The following is an 18,798-nucleotide window of genomic DNA, read 5'->3' as shown; positions in this document are numbered from 1 at the left end:
ACCATTTATGTTGGAGATTATACTGTGTGTGTGTGTGTGCGTGTGCGCATGTGCGTGTTCTAGGGAGAAGTATACCTTGGAGCAGGACATCAGAGAGACTGAAGAGGCCATCAGAAACAAGACCGTAGAGGTTCAGGTGAGAGTAGCTTCTGTGTCTTTGGTTTAACCTCTTTAGGACTGAGGCCCATTCTAAAAAACATTGCTTCTAAAACACTTTTCTTCTATGTCAGACAGTGGTGCTCAACCTTGTGCGGGCGCATGTGTGTGCGTGTGTGTGCGGGTGTGTGCGGGTGTGTGTGTGTGCCAGGAGATGCAGAACGACCTGGACAGAGAGACAGCCAGCCTGCAGGACCTGGAGGCCCAGAAACAAGACGCTCAGGACCGTCTCGAGGAAATGGACCAGCAGAAACACAAACTGGAGGACATGCTGAACGAAGTCCGGATTAAGTGTCAGGAGGAGTCTCAGATGGTGAGAGAGAGACAGAGAGAGAGAGGAGGAGAGGGGAGGTAGAAACAGAGGGATGGAGAGGAGACAAGGAGAAGATCGTTGAAGGTTGGGGCTAAGGATGTGACGGTTTGAAAATTACAAAACCAGGTCGATATTGAATAAAAAATCGACCGAAACGGTAAAACCGACTTTGGCCACTGGAGGGCGCACTTGAGTCATTTTCGTTTTTTTCCATAGTGGTGTAAAGACCATAATTTGAACAACAAAGTGACAGATTTAACACATTTGTCTTTATTTCTCAATGCTCACACAAATCCATAGTGTTTTCTTGCCTACTTGGGATCAATTCTTTAAGCATTGTATTTGTATTAAAATATGTCCAAAGTCCAAATGCATCGTGATGCATCTGCACCAGGCCAGCTATATAGGGTCCATGAGAGTCCAAAACATATCGCTGTCGTGTCCAGTGTCCAGTCCAAATGTGAGCAACTGTACCTACTCTTTAAAGCCACTGGCCGCTTGACTTTTCGCTGACGAGAAACCCCTCTCCCCTGTCGCAGGGTAAACAAAACGTCATATATAGCACATGGCTAATGTGCCAGGGAGGAGGAGGAGGCGGCGCGGCTGTAACTTTCTCCAGGCCAATAATGGATTTAATCATTCCAAATAGGTCTCTCTATTCATTGCTACGGTCGACATGCTCGTCTCGCTGTCTGTTTAGTTTTGACTAACGCAAAGCTACTGCTGCGCTGTGCAGAAGAGCCATTGAAGTTTAAGACTCCCAGATTTGCGACATTGAGGGGGCAGAAAACTGAGCGCTCGAGCACTGTTCATGCAGCCTGGAGTTAAGCGGAGTGGGACTAGCTGGAGTTTAAGAGTTGAGATTGTAGAGCTTGTAGATCTGTCTGTTTTTGCAGCACCGGTGTCAGGGTAACAAAATAAGAAATTACAGGCAGAGATGAAGGAACTGCCAAGCAGCAGCAAGCTACGCTAAGCTATTAGCTAAGTTAGCTAACATCACCACCACCATGGCTGGTGTTGTGTTAGCTTAGCAGCTAAGCCTTAGCTTCTTGCAATGCTATAGCATTCTCACTGTGCGGTCTCATGGTGCGGGAACTGTGGGCTGCTGCTTGGGGAGATGAGGGGTTTCTACAGGCGGCTGCTATGACCAAATTGATTGTGTGTAACATTACAACTGTTTTAAATGATTGTACAGTGACTATTGAAACTTTATTGTAAACAAACATCACTGTGTGGTCCACCCAGCTCCACCCCCCTGCCCCCATTCACTTGAAACCTGACACCTGGTGTGTGTGTGCTGGGCTGCTGGCCGCTCTGCAGGCTACAACAGGCAGCCAGCAGTGAGCCTGAGCAAACGCTTCCGTCGGCAAACATAAAAACATGGTTCGGTCGGTTTAAATAAATGAATCCGGTTTACTAGATGAAACCGGATCGTTCCGGTTGAACCGGAAACCGTCACATCCTTAGTTGGGGCAAGGGTTAAAGTTTCCCGTCCCCCAGGATGGATGTCCGTCTTGACGACTTCATATGGGCCATTTATGAGATCAGTGCAGATCTGCAAAAAAATAAATAAGAGGGGTGGGGGGTGTATGTGGCCAAAATGGAGCATATACTTGCTACTAGTCAAGAGATCTCTCCAAAGTCCAAACTACCAAGCATCCGTTCCCACTCGAATCATTGTTACATCGTTCAGCTGCTCAGACACGGCGACACTGAAGCGTTGGCCTCGGCTATAGGTCTACTTTGTCGCGCGGCGGTGTCGTGCACAGTAAATGCCAAGATCAAGGTGTGTCACGAATTCTACGCGCTGTGAGCTTGCATATCTGCTATATTTACTGCAGGCAACACCAATGCGCAACTATGTCCGTTGTGCTTGATTCGATTTCCCCCTGCCACTCTGACTTAAAAGTAGCATAGATTTAATTTACCACTGTGAAGTTATGGAAGTTTCTCCATATGGATCATGGCAGTGTCCGAAAGACGAAACCACAGGAATAATGGAAGTCACTGGAGTTCTAAATCGAAAGTTGATTACACGTAATTGACAATAAAAGTGCTTATGTTCGGTTCTCTTGCATTCAATTAGACAGCGGAACACTTGCTATGTTTGTTGAGAGGATTTATTTGTTACCCATACGGGCGTGCCAATGCAAACACTTCGGGTGGTGTTTCATCTCATCTTTTCTTGACGGTCACATCCGAGCCTTCTTTAGGTTTCAAGGCGGTCGAGCGATGATCATGGAGGCGTTGGTAGTGAAAGAACAGGCTCGGACGTCAGGTGCTCTATAGTGCTACCGGGTGTATCAACAACAAGCGAGGATGCACGCCAATCAATGACCGAACGTGTGTGCAAACTGCAACCATAACGTGGTTAGAACTTAAGGGAAACACGATTTTACCAATACCACCTAGTAATTAATGTATGGAAAAACCGACGTTGGAAAAACACATCTATAAATCCGAAAAATGCTGTGTTGCCCCTTTCCCCTCTCGCAGGCATCAGATATTGGGTCATAGTCTTTTTTTTTTGCTTTAACCCCTGGGTTGGGGAGGTAGGGAGAAAGGGATGGATGAGAAGGATTTAGACAGCGGGAGGGTTGGACAGGGCCTCCATTTGCCACCAGTCTGTATGGGGGGAACATTGAAGAAAGTGGGAATACAATATCGAGAGGCATCTCAAATGGTGGCGAGAGAGAAAGAGAGAGAGGGACATCAGGAAGGACAGAACGATGAAATGGGAGTAGGGAACGAGAAAGACCAACCAGCAGGAAAAGAAAAGAAGTAACAGAATGTTGGATGAAGTGGTGATTCAATAATAATCAGAGAACGAGTGTCAGGTGAGAGGATGGGGAAGTAAAGTCACAGTAACAGTCAGGGTGTCAATTAATGATGTCAATTGATGTCATGAGGATTGATGTCGTTCATGTGTCTCTCTTAAATGACGCATCTCCAGTGGTGTAACTGTAAACTACTGTACAATTATGATATTACTTTACTACTACTGGTATTTCCAATTTTTTTATACTTTTACTTTTACTCCACTACATCTCAGAGGCAAATATTATACTTTTACTCCACTACAATTATTTTATAACTTTATTTAACTAGTTCCTTTATAGACATAGAATATTATTACAAAACACATTAACCACTTCTTCAGCCCTATACGTACCGGTATAGACATTTCGGCCATTTGAAAATAGCCGATCTACAAGCTCACAATGCGTCGCAAAATGTGTCTCCCGTGTCCAGATCTCGTCCCTCCAGAGTCAGATCCACTCCCAGGAGAACGACCTGCAGAGCCAGGAGGAGGAGCTGAGCCGGGCCAAGGCGGACCTGGGCCGTCTGCAGCAGGACGAGATCCAGCTGGAGCAGAGCCTGGCCGCCGGCAAGATCCAGCTGGAGACCATCATCAAGTCTCTGAAGGCCACGCAGGATGAGATCAACCAGGTACCCAACCAGTCCAGGGGTAGGTTAGTTAGGACGAGATCCACCTAGGTACCCAACCAGTCCAGGGGTAGGTTAGTTAGGACGAGATCAACCTAGGTACCCAACCAGTCCAGGGGTAGGTTAGTTAGGACGAGATCAACCAGGTACCCAACTAGTCCAGTGGTAGGTTAGTTAGGACGAGATCAACCTAGGTACCCAACCAGTCCAGGCTTAGGTTAGTTAGGACGAGATCCACCTAGGTACCCAACCAGTCCAGGGGTAGGTTAGTTAGGACGAGATCAACCTAGGTACCCAACCAGTCCAGTGGTAGGTTAGTTAGGACGAGATCAACCTAGGTACCCAACCAGTCCAGTGGTAGGTTAGTTAGGAGGAGATCAACCTAGGTACCCAACCAGTCCAGGGGTAGGTTAGTTAGGACGAGATCAACCTAGGTACCCAACCAGTCCAGTGGTAGGTTAGTTAGGACGAGATCCACCTAGGTACCCAACCAGTCCAGTGGTAGGTTAGTTAGGACGAGATCAACCTAGGTACCCAACCAGTCCAGTGGTAGGTTAGTTAGGACGAGATCAACCTAGGTACCCAACCATTCCAGGGGTAGGTTAGTTAGGACGAGATCCACCTAGGTACCCAACCAGTCCAGTGGTAGGTTAGTTAGGACGAGATCAACCTAGGTACCCAACCAGTCCAGGGGTAGGTTAGTTAGGACGAGATCAACCAGGTACCCAACCAGTCCAGTGGTAGGTTAGTTAGGACGAGATCAACCTAGGTACCCAACCAGTCCAGTGGTAGGTTAGTTAGGACGAGATCAACCTAGGTACCCAACCAGTCCAGTGGTAGGTTAGTTAGGACGAGATCAACCAGGTACCCAACCAGTGGTAGGTTAGTTAGGACGAGATCAACCAGGTACCCAACCAGTGGTAGGTTAGTTAGGACGAGATCAACCAGGTACCCAACCAGTCCAGTGCATGGTAGGTTAGTTAGGACGAGATCAACCAGGTACCCAACCAGTCCAGTGGTAGTTTAGGTTTGGTAAAAATTACCATATAAACTTTGATGTCTTCAATCACGTAGTAATCCATAATCAAGGGCGGACGCTTTTGTGGAGTTTGCCGGCCCAGTAAAGGTGAACTCCAACTGTTGTTGCTGCTCCAGGGACTGCTGAATTCCTAACAGAAACTTTGCAGTAGATGTTTGGCATTGTGCGGCTATCATTTAGGCCACCCTCAGAGAGGCTTCTCGTATTTATAATCATAAACAAAGATGCGGTTTCTGGGGTGAGGAAAAACTAATCTGCTGCATTCTAGAAACGGCAAATAACACAAGCAAATGATAGATTCAGGCATCAGGCATGGCAAATCAATCTATGCAGGCACAGAGGGACAGACTAGGGTAAGCAGTGCCACTGGCAGAGCCTAGAAATGGCGAATTATACGCGCAATACACCCACTGCCATATTTAGCCAAATGTAATGCAGTGATCGCATCCACATTATGTTGTGTTATGTAATGATTACTGTTATCAAAATTGATTAATATGATTTATAATAATATTTTTCATATTTCACCAGCCCGAGCTTGTAGAGCTGCTATTTTAGATAAGTCTTGAAAATGAGTGCAAATCTTTGAGTATATATATTTGTTCATTGTTTAACTCATATATTTGCTTCTGGGAGGTCCCTGGCTGGAACAACATATTATCAGATGGTGGTCGGCATTTTTGGGGTACTTGGGGACGTGAAACAGTTTGAGCAGCACTGAGCATCAGAGACATAGGAAAACTGTCATGACTTAGAAGACATTTATATAATCTGGTCCCAGGTCTCGATGCGTTAAGGTAAACCAGCAGATGGCGGCAACGTGCCACATTTTGCAGTTGAGCTGCATGAGATGGAACACATCAGTGACATGCCTTTCCTGTAGTTGTGTGTGTGTGTGTGTGTGTGTGTGTGTGTGTGTGTGTGTGTGTGTGTGTGTGTGTTGCAGGTCACATTCGTTTGGTATCAGCATCTGTTTTTATTTCCATCCTTGCGGCCAGATTTATCTCACACACCGCTGAACTTGTCACCACACTTTCCCACAGTTAACACACAAAGCCACACATATACACACACACACAGACACACACACACGCTAAAACACCCACACGTACATTATACAGTACCTCACTTGGGGCAAGCTTATTAAGTATGACATGTGCGTGATGTAGCCTCCTCTCTCCTCCCCAAACGCAATTATGTTGGAGCGTGATCGAATAAATCCTATTCACCTGCTTCCCGAGGAGTGACCATATACATCATACGCACACGCACACACGCACGCACACACGCACGCACGCACACACGCACGCACGCACGCACGCACACACGCACGCACGCACGCACGCACACACGCACGCCATAATTGCAACAGTCTATTTTGGGGAACTTGTGATTGCATGTGATGGAGCAGCCTCTAACCCATTGAGACCTGGGACCTACAAACTATTTCATGTCAAGGACCCCCAGCATTATCTGTATTTGGCCGAGGACCCCCATCTGAAAATATGTTGTTCCAGGTACCCCCTCCCCCGCACAGAAGCAAATATTTGAGTTAAAAACATTCACTGTGAAAGAAGAATATATATATTCAAAGATTACCACATTTTCACGATATTTTCAAAAACAGCATCGATCTACAAGCTCATATCGCAGGCACTCGGTGCCGCGCTATGAGCTTGTAGATCTGCTGTTTTTCAACAGCTATATGGGCGACACGCGCGGATAGTCGTCCTCGGGTCCAGATGGGCTAACGCTGAGACACAGACACGACTAAACGGTCTTATCGTCTGTCACTCCTCATTCACCTCAGGCCCGGGGTCAGCCAGACCCTCTCTCTCCACTTGATCATTTCCTCATGCTCACCTGCAATAATATAGTCCCCCCTTTATTGGTTCCAGGAATGTTCGTGTTGATTTTCTGTGCCTTATTCGAGGATAGGAACTGAAGTCATGGAGTATATAGTAGTAATCACCCTGTTCTCAAGATTTAAAACAAAGAAAGAAAAGAAGATGTATTCTTTTAAATGGTCTGCCTCTTTTTTTTCTTCTTTTTTCCTCTGCATTAGACCTGTATCCACACTGGTTCTCAAAGTGGGGTCTGGGGACGAAAAAAGGCTATTCAAAAATGTTGACAAATCTTCTCTTATGGCGGCACTTAAACCTTTTCAAATATACTACGTATCAATTTTATCAGGGGTCCATGACTTGAAAATGTACGAGAAACACTGCCATGCTGGTAGCACAGCGGAGAGAGGGCTGTCAGCATTACACATTTAATTTGACGATTAATTAATTGGCACGCAAATAATTACGATTAACGATTTAACACCCTGAACTCCCATAAACGGAGTTCTCCGTCCTATCAAATAGTAACGCCCAGCGCTCAGAACGGAGATTAATAAAAGGACAGAGATTTATTGATGTCAAAACCGATCGCATCGCTCCACAGTCTGTTGGGCAACATTCCATTTTAGTGGATGAGACAGAAAATCTTAAAAAGGGGAATAACTCTTGATCTAAATCATTGCGTCCAATTCTAAGCAAAGATTATATTTTTGACGGCCCATCGCGGCACCTGGTGCACCTTGAAATGTGCTCCGTTCGCTGCAAATGGCTGGGCGCTCTGATTTAATGGTCCTAAATACCCCCGGGCGTTCGGGGGGTTAATTGTGTTAAAGGCATTGAACATTGGAACATATGAATACAACAATTATAGTTTTCGTTTTAGGTTTCATGATCAAAAATTGCACAAGGCAGAGATAAGATTGCAGATCAGCACTATTTCTGCTATTTTCAGAAGGTGTTTCAAAATGTGTGAACATTTCAACATGGAAACGATTATGATGATTATGCGAAACAGTTGCGATTAGGCAATGATATAATAATTGTGAGGGGCCTCGGCTGTACGGTATGTACTCCTTACTGGCCTAGCAGCATGCGCACTTAGCTCCCTCCTCGCCACGTTCCAGTTCAAGTTCACCTCTCACACGCCACGTTTTTCCATTTGCCAGGCGACCGAGATGCCAAGAACCGGTAAGAATGATTCTAGCGATGCTGAATGCATTAATATAAACTGAGTTGAGTGAGTTAAGCCTCTCCAGAATGCCGCAGGCACGCCTGATCTTCCAACCAGCCAAAATTCTCACATGTCTTCTCACTGTGGGCTTCTCCACTCCCTCCATTGGCTCCCGGTCACTGCCCGCACAGAGTACAAAACACTGATGCTGGCCTTCAAAGCAGCCAAAGGTATGGCACCCCCATATCTTCAAAGTCTGATCCAACCCTACAACTGAACCCCTATACCTTCGTAAATCTCTCTGGATTAAGAGCGTCTGCTGAATGCCTAAATTGTAAAATGTACCGTACGTGTAATATGGTCGGTTTGAACAGCCTTCGTCTCCGATGCATTTGTTTAAAAAAAAAATTGTTTACACAATGCACACAGGCAACTTCTGAACCAGAACAAGAAAGTGCGTCATTTCACGTCATCGCGCCTAGTATATTCCATAATATCGAGGACTTATCTGTGAACGCTGCTATGTGACTGAGCTGTCGGTGCGTGTGTGTGTGTGCGTGTCTTGCAGGCTCGCAGTAAGCTGTCTCAGATCCAGGACAGCCAGCAGGAAGTGTCTAAAAGCATGGAGCAGTACAACAGCACCCTGAACGGAACGCACGGAGGAAGCATGACCAACCTGGCAGACATGGGAGAGGGCTTCAGCGACAGAGAGAACGGAGGATTCCCTCCCATGGTGAGGACGTGTGTGTGTGTGTGTGTGTGTGTGTGTGTGTGTGTGTGTGTGCGTGCGTGCATGTGTGCGTCACACGTGAACGTGCTCGTGTGTGTTTTTAAAAGTCAAAGTACGGGCCTTACTGATTGCTATGGCCTCTAATTTAGTGCCACCATTAGGGCCAATATTTCTAATTTCACACAAGATCCAATTACACACAAGATCTCTTTAAATCTAATGGGAGGATTATATCATGAAACCGGAGCAGGTTCCTTTCCTTTAACAAAATGTCAGCTTTTCACACCAGATATCCGGTGATCTAGCCATGTGTATTGAGGGATAAACCCTCTTGATTTTACTGACCCCATGGCTTTTCCTCTAGCGCCACCCTATGGTCAGAATGGCCAGTTGCACGATTCTTGCTCAAATGTGAATCTCAATTTTCCTTGACAAGAATTGAGATCATGATTCTCATTTTTTCCATGAAATTATATGTATTGTCTGTAGTTGCTGAAAATTACACTACATTCAAAACGTGGCACCTGGAGCCAACCACTGTTGCTTTAAAACAGACAACATCAAAGTGCTTGACGTAAACCTCTCTTAAAGTCTCTCTTGTAGCAAAAACATAAGAGTAACTAAAACTAGAAAGCTGCAATTCTGGGAAAATTGCAAAGTGTGGTTGCCTCAATCGCTAATATAGGCCCCTCCCACTAATTGTGTTAGCCAATTACAATGTCACATCACCCCTGTGATCATGTGTAAGTTATTCAGGGGATTTATCCCCCCCCCCAAAAAAAAAGCATTTGCGGTGCCCCTTATGGATGAAAATGGAATTACTTTTTGCTTTGTGTTGATGCCATCACCCTCGACATGTGATTCAAACAACATTGTGTTTGTTGTCATGATTTGTCACAACTCGAGTTGGCTTTGTCCGCGGCGCAAACGTCTTTAAATAAATACTTTTTGAAAAGTCTATGAGGAAAATGAACGGGGAATTCTTTCCCGGGTCTCTCGTCGGACTGCGACGCTCTATTACGGCAAAACGATATGGACGATATCGGCCTGTGGCGTTTTAACCGGATAAGGTCCGGAGATCATATGTACCGATTTTTGTGAGTGAGATTGCATACAGTATGGTGTCTGAATCCAGATCGCAATATCTTTTCAATGAACGGTGCAGCACTAAAGAGGACTACAGCATAGTAGTAGTGGCTCCTATAGTGGGGCTTCTAGACTTGTTGGGCTTGTTTTCCCCACACTTAACGGTCGTTGTGTGATCGTAGAGATTCCTAAATCCCCCAGAATCTGCTCCCCTGTCAACCTTTAGCTCTTCATAAGTCAAGTCCCCAGAGAATCAACCCACTGCAAAGCTTATTGGTATTAAGTTAACCTGTGTATGTTGGCTCAGCTCACAGCTGCACTCACTTGCCCTGGAGCACTTCATGCTTTTCCCCTCTTAAAGGATAAGCATGATGTTTTTTAATTTTTTTTACCTGGGTATTTTCCCCCACTTTATCAGTTATGCACTTGTCACTTGTCTGAACGTCTTGATTCACATACACGAACCACCGCGTTATGGAGCTCTCCGGTGCAATCCGATGGCCCAACAGAAGAATCTTATAAAGTGTTTAAACATGTCCTTTTTCCAACAAACCTGACTTTGCGTTATTGCGTTGGCCCCCGAGGGACACCGGTCCCTCCTTTCGGGTTCGTAGAGTTACTGAGGTTATAAAGCATGGGCTTAATGTCCTAGAGCGGTTGTTTTCAACCAGTGGTCCTTGAGGAGGCTCCATTTAGTATTTGGGTCAGCAAGTCTAAATATCATCAAATGGCGGTTCCGTGGCTCAAATGCTGGAAAGACAAATGGGCCTTGATATGAAAAAGAACTGAACTGGCTACAGATTCTACAAATGTCTTCTAAATCCTGACAGTTTTCTGAAAAACCTCATGTTTCTGAGAAGCAAAGATTTGAGTTAAAAAACGTTCGCCGTGAAAGAATATATATATATTCAAAGAATTGCACACGTTTCCATGACCTTTAAAAAATTAGCAGATCTACAAGCTCGTAGCGCCGCACTCAGTGCCGCGCTATGAGCTTGTAGATCTGCTATTTTTCAATAGCTAAAGTATAACATAATGCTTAAAACATGTTCCCGTTCAGAATTGGTGTTTCGCGATTGTGCTTTTATTAGCCTGGTATAATGTGTGCCGTAATCGGAACTTCTACTGGTATATCCATACCTATTTCTATCTCTTCTCTTTTCAATCCTCTCCTCTCCGCTCCTCTCCTCTATCACCTCCTCCCATCCACCTCATTGAACTGCCTCATTTCTCAACACGGAGCTTACCAGCAGTGCACATAACATAACATAACGTGGCACGCCAAATCCTCTGTTATCATTTCTGTCATTCTATACATCTCACAGAGAACCCCGGCTGTTATTTCCCTCCCCTCACACTCTGCTGCCAGTACTGTATTTACCCTGAAGACTGTAATCCTACGGTTTACTTCTTCTCCTATTATGTTCATCATAATATCATTGCCTCAGCTTGATCCTTCAGACACCTGGCAAAGTGCTTATCCCATTATCCCACTTTTCTGAAAAACCCCTGTTTCTTCTATATGTCAGTGGTTCTCAAACTATTTCATATCAAGGACCCCCAAGATTATATTTATTTGGCTGCCGACCCCCATCTGAAAATATGTTGTTCCAGGGACCCTCCAGACGCAAAGACTTGAGTTAAAACGTTTGCTCTGAAAGAATATATATTCAAAGATTTGCACTCAACATTTTCACAACCTACAAGACCTACAAGTTCATAGCGCGGCACTCTGTGCCACGCTATGAGCTTGTAGATCTTGTAGATATGTGTGTGTGTGTATGTTCATGTACTGTCAAATAGGTCTACATCTATTTAAAGGTAGCATATACTTGTATGGACATATATCACCTGTGCTCATACTGTGCACAATGTATTAAATATTTGTGTGACAGTAACCCTTGGTGAATTCAGGGAAATAAAGGCCTGTAATTATAGTACTAGAATAGATTCATAGGAAACTCCGTTATTAACAACAGCCATATTTTGTACAAATACTGAAAGAACTGTCAAAAGGAAGAAGGGGTAATACATGTGAGTTTAGATTTAAATTGGATTATCTCTTGGGAGCTTAATTAACTACAGCACTTTAGAGCGCCGCCATCCCACTTCAGAAACATGTACAAACCTATTCTTCCTGCTCCGGAAGCTCAGGGTTGAATGTCTCTGTAGAAGGAGAGACAAAGCTTGGACCCAGTCCAGCAGAGGGCAGGTGTGCACGCGTAGAGGAGAGGGCAGGTGTGCACGCGTAGAGGAGAGGGCAGGTGTGCATGCGTAGAGGAGAGGGCAGGTGTGCATGTGTAGAGGACAGGGCAGGTGTGCATGCGTAGAGGAGAGGGCAGGTGTGCATGTGTAGAGGACAGGGCAGGTGTGCATGCGTAGAGGAGAGGGCAGGTGTGCATGTGTAGAGCAGAGGGCAGGTGTGCACGTGTAGAGGAGGGGGCAGGTGTGCATGCGTAGAGGAGAGGGCAGGTGTGCATGCGTAGAGGAGAGGGCAGGTGTGCATGCGTAGAGGACAGGGCAGGTGTGCATGTGTAGAGGAGAGGGCAGGTGTGCATGTGTAGAGGAGAGGGCAGGTGTGCATGTGTAGAGGAGAGGGCAGGTGTGCATGCGTAGAGGAGAGGGCAGGTGTGCATGCGTAGAGGAGAGGGCAGGTGTGCATGCGTAGAGGACAGAGCAGGTGTGCATGCGTAGAGGAGAGGGCAGGTGTGCATGCGTAGAGGAGAGGGCAGGTGTGCATGCGTAGAGGAGAGGGCAGGTGTGCATGCGTAGAGGAGAGGGCAGGTGTGCATGTGTAGAGGAGAGGGCAGGTGTGCATGCGTAGAGGAGAGGGCAGGTGTGCATGCGTAGAGGAGAGGGCAGGTGTGCATGCGTAGAGGAGAGGGCAGGTGTGCATGCGTAGAGGAGAGGGCAGGTGTGCATGCGTAGATGAGGGGGCAGGTGTGCATGCGTAGAGGAGAGGGCAGGTGTGCATGCGTAGAGGAGAGGGCAGGTGTGCATGCGTAGAGGAGAGGGCAGGTGTGCATGCGTAGAGGAGAGGGCAGGTGTGCATGCATAGAGGAGAGGGCAGGTGTGCATGCGTAGAGGAGAGGGCAGGTGTGCATGCGTAGAGGAGAGGGCAGGTGTGCATGTGTAGAGGAGAGGGCAGGTGTGCATGCGTAGAGGAGAGGGCAGGTGTGCATGCGTAGAGGAGAGGGCAGGTGTGCATGTGTAGAGGACAGGGCAGGTGTGCATGCGTAGAGGAGAGGGCAGGTGTGCATGTGTAGAGGAGAGGGCAGGTGTGCATGTGTAGAGGAGAGGGCAGGTGTGCATGCGTAGAGGAGAGGGCAGGTGTGCATGCGTAGAGGAGAGGGCAGGTGTGCATGCGTAGAGGAGAGGGCAGGTGTGCATGCGTAGATGAGGGGGCAGGTGTGCATGCGTAGAGGAGAGGGCAGGTGTGCATGCGTAGAGGAGAGGGCAGGTGTGCATGCGTAGAGGAGAGGGTAGGTGTGCATGCGTAGAGGAGAGGGCAGGTGTGCATGCGTAGAGGAGAGGGCAGGTGTGCATGCATAGATGAGGGGGCAGGTGTGCATGTGTAGAGGAGAGGGCAGGTGTGCATGCGTAGAGGAGAGGGCAGGTGTGCATGCATAGAGGAGAGGGCAGGTGTGCATGCGTAGAGGAGAGGGCAGGTGTGCATGCGTAGAGGAGAGGGCAGGTGTGCATGCGTAGAGGAGAGGGCAGGTGTGCATGCGTAGAGGAGAGGGCAGGTGTGCATGCATAGAGGAGAGGGCAGGTGTGCATGCGTAGAGGAGAGGGCAGGTGTGCATGCGTAGAGGAGAGGGCAGGTGTGCATGTGTAGAGGACAGGGCAGGTGTGCATGCATAGATGAGGGGGCAGGTGTGCATGCGTAGATGAGGGGGCAGGTGTGCATGCGTAGATGAGGGGGCAGGTGTGCATGCGTAGATGAGGGGGCAGGTGTGCATGCGTAGAGGAGAGGGCAGGTGTGCATGCGTAGAGGAGAGGGCAGGTGTGCATGCGTAGAGGAGAGGGCAGGTGTGCATGCGTAGAGGAGAGGGCAGGTGTGCATGCGTAGAGGAGAGGGCAGGTGTGCATGCGTAGATGAGGGGGCAGGTGTGCATGCGTAGAGGAGAGGGCAGGTGTGCATGCGTAGAGGAGAGGGCAGGTGTGCATGCGTAGATGAGGGGGCAGGTGTGCATGCGTAGATGAGGGGGCAGGTGTGCATGCGTAGATGAGGGGGCAGGTGTGCAATGTTTTGGTTTAATATTAACGGCATGTATTTCTAGGAGACATTCTCGTGGACGTGTGTCTTTAAGTCTGACGTCTGAACCCCACACACACGTGTGCCTGAGTGGATACTGTTGTTTGGATAAACGGAGTGTATTTTGATTATACGCAGAGCCCATGCACTTAGACATAAAGCACATCATCTCCGTGTGTGTGTGTGTGTGTGTGTGTGTGTGTGTGTGTGTGTGTGTGTGTGTGTGTGTGTGTGTGTGTGCGTGCGTGCGTGCGTGCGTGCGTGCGTGCGTGCGTGCGTGCGTGCGTGCGTGCGTGCGTGCGTGCACGTGTGTGCAGGTGTGTTTGAGTCTTATCTTGTCTAAAATATGACAAGGATACCATGTGGAAGTAACGTTAACTTTTTGCCCCGAGACGTAGTAAATTTATATTTATTTTTACATTCTCTCTCTCTCTCTCTCTCTCTCTCTCTTTCCAGGAGGATCCCTTCAAAGTGAAGCCATCTGTGTTCCACAGCCAGCCTCAGGAGATGCATACTGACCCGTTCCACTCCGAGGACCCCTTCAAAACAGATCCCTTCAAAGGTCCAGATCCATCTCATCCTCTCTTCCCCCCACCCCCCCGTCTCTCTCTCTGTCAATCCCGTCTCCTGTTCTTTACCTCACGACCGCCCGTTCAAGTTCTACAACATCTCAGACATCCTCATGCATTAACCCATTTAGACCTGAGGACGAGTCTTCTAAATCCTGACAGTTTTCTAAAAAAGAAATATATGTCAGTGGTGCTCAACCTTTTTCATGTCAAGGACCCCCAGAATGATCTGTATTTGGCTGCGGACCCCCCCATCTGAAAATATGTTGTTTCAGGCACCCTCCAGATGCAATTTTGCAATTTTCTAAAATAGCAGACCTACAAGCTTGTAGCTATGAGCTTGTAGATCTGCTATTTTTCAATAGCTAAAGTATAACGTAATGCTTAGAACACCAACAGGGGTTCCCAACCCGAGAATGGGTTAAAGTTCTCAGTCTCCACGACTGATTTCAGTCATCGGGGGATTCCACAGCGGCCAGTGTTGTGTCTTCTGGACGGATCTAGAAATCAAAAGTATATCTTCCATAAAACCGATAATGCTCTCGTCGGATACATCATTATAATTCAAGCCTCAGTCTAGAAAGATAGAACGACCACTATCTAAACATCACAGTCCTACATAATATTAGTTCATTCTTTAGGAAACTTTCACGCTGTTTCACAAATCACACGTTCGGACTGACTAAAAAAATCCTAATCTGATTTCAGTCGTGAGATTTTATTTAAAGCAATAAACCACAAGAGGTGTCAGGTAATATTACCGGGTATTTTATAATGGCTGAGAGGCGCAGTGAGACACGACGCGCAGCGGAGTGTCTCTGACCCTTTCAGCCATTATTAACCTCATAAAACTATCCCTAATTCACAAAAGTAACTACACTTTGTGCCGCTTTTCCCCCACCAGAGTGAGCCACACTTCCTTGGTTTTACTCAGACGGGGGAATAGGAGGTGCTTGATGTTTTTACGAGGCCGCCCAGAGGCAATCAAGTGCTCCCCTTCCCCCAGTTCAGCTACAGAGCTGCGGGATCAATGTAACGCAGCTGGGAATGATGTAAAGTGATTGAAGGTGTGGATTATCGTGAGATTTATCATGGCAACCAGAATCAAGTATTGGGACTAACCATTTGGATTTAGCTTTATTCCATGAGTCCTCTCTACTCCTCTCATCTCCTTTCCACTCCTCTCCACTCCACTCCTCTCTTCTCCCCCACTGCAGCAATAGTCGGCTATTAGACGCCCGTCTAAACATGAACGTTATTTCTTTGGCTTTTTCTGCCTTTTTATTGATAGGATGAAAGTAGTCTGACAGGAAATGGGGAGAGAGATGGGTGGGAAGACACACGGCAAAGGCCGTCGGGATCGGGAGTCGAGCCAGGTGCAAGGACGGTTGAGCTAAACGTCTGGGCCAACATTCTTTTAGCGGTCTAAGCTTAGCCTAAACGTTGATTAGCTGTTTTTTTAAACGTCTTATAGACCGTCTATATATATCTATAGACCACTTATAACCCATTTTTAGAGGGCCATTTAGACGTTGCCTGAAAAATGCTCAGTGGGGTGGCTTGGCTGATTTTGGGTTTACTGATAGGCCTGTCACAATGACATAATCGCACTAGTTTTTTTGCAGTCATTTCCATGTGGTATATCATCTATTTCCACTATTCATATAAAGTAAAGTTAAAGGTATATTCAGTGATTTCACTTAATTCAAATATCACTTATTTTTTTGTTTTGTTGTGATAATCCGCTCTACTATAGAGTGTGCTGACCATATAAGGAGTTCCTTCCTGTCCCCAGTTAACCCCTGGGGGTCAAAAAACCTTAGGTTTCGTTTTTGGCTCTCTATCCTGATTGGATGAAGGTTTTTTGAGTGAAATCACTGAATATACCTTTAATTTATTAGATTGATGTCGACGATGATGTCAGTGGTGGACGCCGGGTTTCTGAACTGCCCACAGCCCTCCTATGAGACACAGACTGAGTTGAAGAAAATTGTGCCATTTTATCATGATTATTAGTGAGGAGCTACTATATGAAGATAGGTTGAAAAGTGGTGAAGTGGTCCTTTAACTTTGCGGAATGTCCCATTTCAAGTTTTCAAATGTATGAAACATGAACATAGCAGATCTACAAGCTCACAATGTGTCGTGATGCCACACATTGTGAGCTTGTAGATCGGCTATTTTCAAATGGCCGAAATGGTTTCTTATTGTGTTAATAATCAAATAATCAATAACGACCGCCAGTAACTAAAGTAGAAGTAAAAGTATTGGAAATACTCAAGTAAAGTCCAAATAAATACCTCAAAGCTTTACTTAACAGTACTTAGGTAAATGTACTTAGTTACTTTCCACCACTGCAGAAATCACATTTTTATTCATATGTTCTAACGTCAAAAACACAATTAAATTGTTAATTATTATTTGTGTGACAATTGGTCGTCAAGCTAAATGTGTAATGGTGAGTTGGTGACAGCCATTTACTGAGTTCTCTCTTGTTTGTTTACTTACAGATGCATTTAATCTAATTCATGTTCTGTCCACCTCCCGTCTGGACAAGCTTATTTATTTGTTATATCCTCAACTTGGACTAGTTTCTGACTCTCCTTATCCCCTCCTCTTCTCTTCTTCCTCCTTTTCTTCCTGCTTCCTTCCTGCCTGCCCCCCCCCCCCCCCCCCCCCCTTGATTCCTGATAGGAGACCCTTTCCAAAATGATCCCTTTGCAAAGCAGCCGCCCGCCTCCACAGGTATTTATTTGGGGGAAGAAGAGACTGGTTTATTTTCAACATGCACACGCATTCTATACACAGTAAAATGGTACTTAGTTCAACTCTGAAAGCATACAAAGGTAACCAACTGGTCCTGTAAGGTTACATTTGTAGAGTGTGGGTAAGAATACGACTACATTTGACTGTGTAATAGAATATCCATAGCTGCTATATAATATTTGTCATTAGTGGGCAGTGGATCCACGCTTCTGTTCTCATGCTCACAATCTAACAAGTATATTGTTGCAAATAGCCTGCATCCTGCAGGCTATTTGCAACAATATACTTGTTAGATTGTGAGACAGAGCATCAGCTGTGATGCAGTAGTTCTAGTCTGTAGTAGGTGTGGATGCTTTCGATGGTGCGAAGTCTGCGAGCGCCGAGCGGTATGGGTTAATCAGAGTCTAGTTAGTCTGTGAGCGGTATGGGTTGATCAGAGTCTAGTTAGTCTGTGAGCGGTATGGGTTGATCAGAGTCTAGATAGGCTGTGAGCAGTATGGGTTGATCAGAGTCTAGATAGGCTGTGAGCGGTATGGGTTGATCAGAGTCTAGATAGGCTGTGAGCAGTATGGGTTGATCAGAGTCTAGATAGGCTGTGAGCAGTATGGGTTGATCAGCCTCCGCAGAAAGAAGAGACATTGATGGGCTTTCATTGTCGGGGTAGAGGTGCATACACAGAATTGCATCACTCTAGGAGGGCAGAAACGTCAAGTAATTGGAAAAGGAACCTGTTCCAATGGATGCAATGTGTTTATTATATTGTCACAATCTCTTCTTTGTACTTTTCATTTGTTAATAAAAGACCCACGGATAGACTTAAAGGGTGACCAATAGCATGAATCCATCAAGACAAGTACAGTAGCCTTGTGTTGTTGTTTGTAAACTGTGGTTTCCCGTCTCACACTTCCCTCTTCAGTGATATTGAGGAGTTTCACTTCTCTAATCAACGCTGGGAAACACTAGATTGATGACAGAAATCAGCCTTTTTCACCCACAGTATTGCTCATGTTGAACGTGAATGAAAATAAGTTTGTCTTACACGGATAAAGATTTGTGTTTACGGAGAAGTACTGTCAGTATAGATTTGCGTTACCAGACTCTTGCCTCCACGATTTCCAAACGCTTCATCATATACAGTCTGGGCCAACAGAAGAGCTGCCATGAGTAAACTATGACGCGGAAGTGGAGCCTCCTCGCCACTTCTGTTTCGTCTTTACAGTCGCACACATTTATCCTAATATAAACAGAAAACATCTAAGCACATATAGCTTGTTGCTTAGCAGAAAAGGAAATACAAAAATTAGCTCTACATATTTTAAAATATATTTTCGGGAACGGAAATGGCAGATTCCTTACTCAGCTCATGGGGGCTATAGGTCCAGACTCTATATAGCATTCTGTTACTCAGCTCAGGGGGAT

The 18,798-nt window shown here is 46.1% G+C and overlaps 1 protein-coding gene across 2 annotated transcripts in view; it reads left to right on the top strand.

Annotated features, from left to right (window-relative positions):
* Nucleotides 1-18,798, top strand: part of LOC310860587 (epidermal growth factor receptor substrate 15-like 1) — a 64,908-nt gene that overhangs the window by 18,242 nt on the left and 27,868 nt on the right. For both annotated transcript variants that reach the window (XM_083767588.1, XM_083767587.1), the window contains 6 exons: nt 64-136; nt 308-469; nt 3,722-3,919; nt 8,539-8,703; nt 14,501-14,606; nt 17,308-17,358. In XM_083767588.1, the coding sequence (XP_083623714.1) occupies nt 64-136; nt 308-469; nt 3,722-3,919; nt 8,539-8,703; nt 14,501-14,606; nt 17,308-17,358 (755 nt within the window). The remainder of the gene's footprint in view (nt 1-63; nt 137-307; nt 470-3,721; nt 3,920-8,538; nt 8,704-14,500; nt 14,607-17,307; nt 17,359-18,798) is intronic.

This window comes from Protomyctophum parallelum (genome assembly GCF_964188405.1).
Source record: "Protomyctophum parallelum genome assembly, chromosome: 6".
Taxonomy (NCBI): Eukaryota; Metazoa; Chordata; class Actinopteri; order Myctophiformes; family Myctophidae; genus Protomyctophum; species Protomyctophum parallelum.
This window is presented reverse-complemented; position numbering and strand designations above follow the sequence as displayed.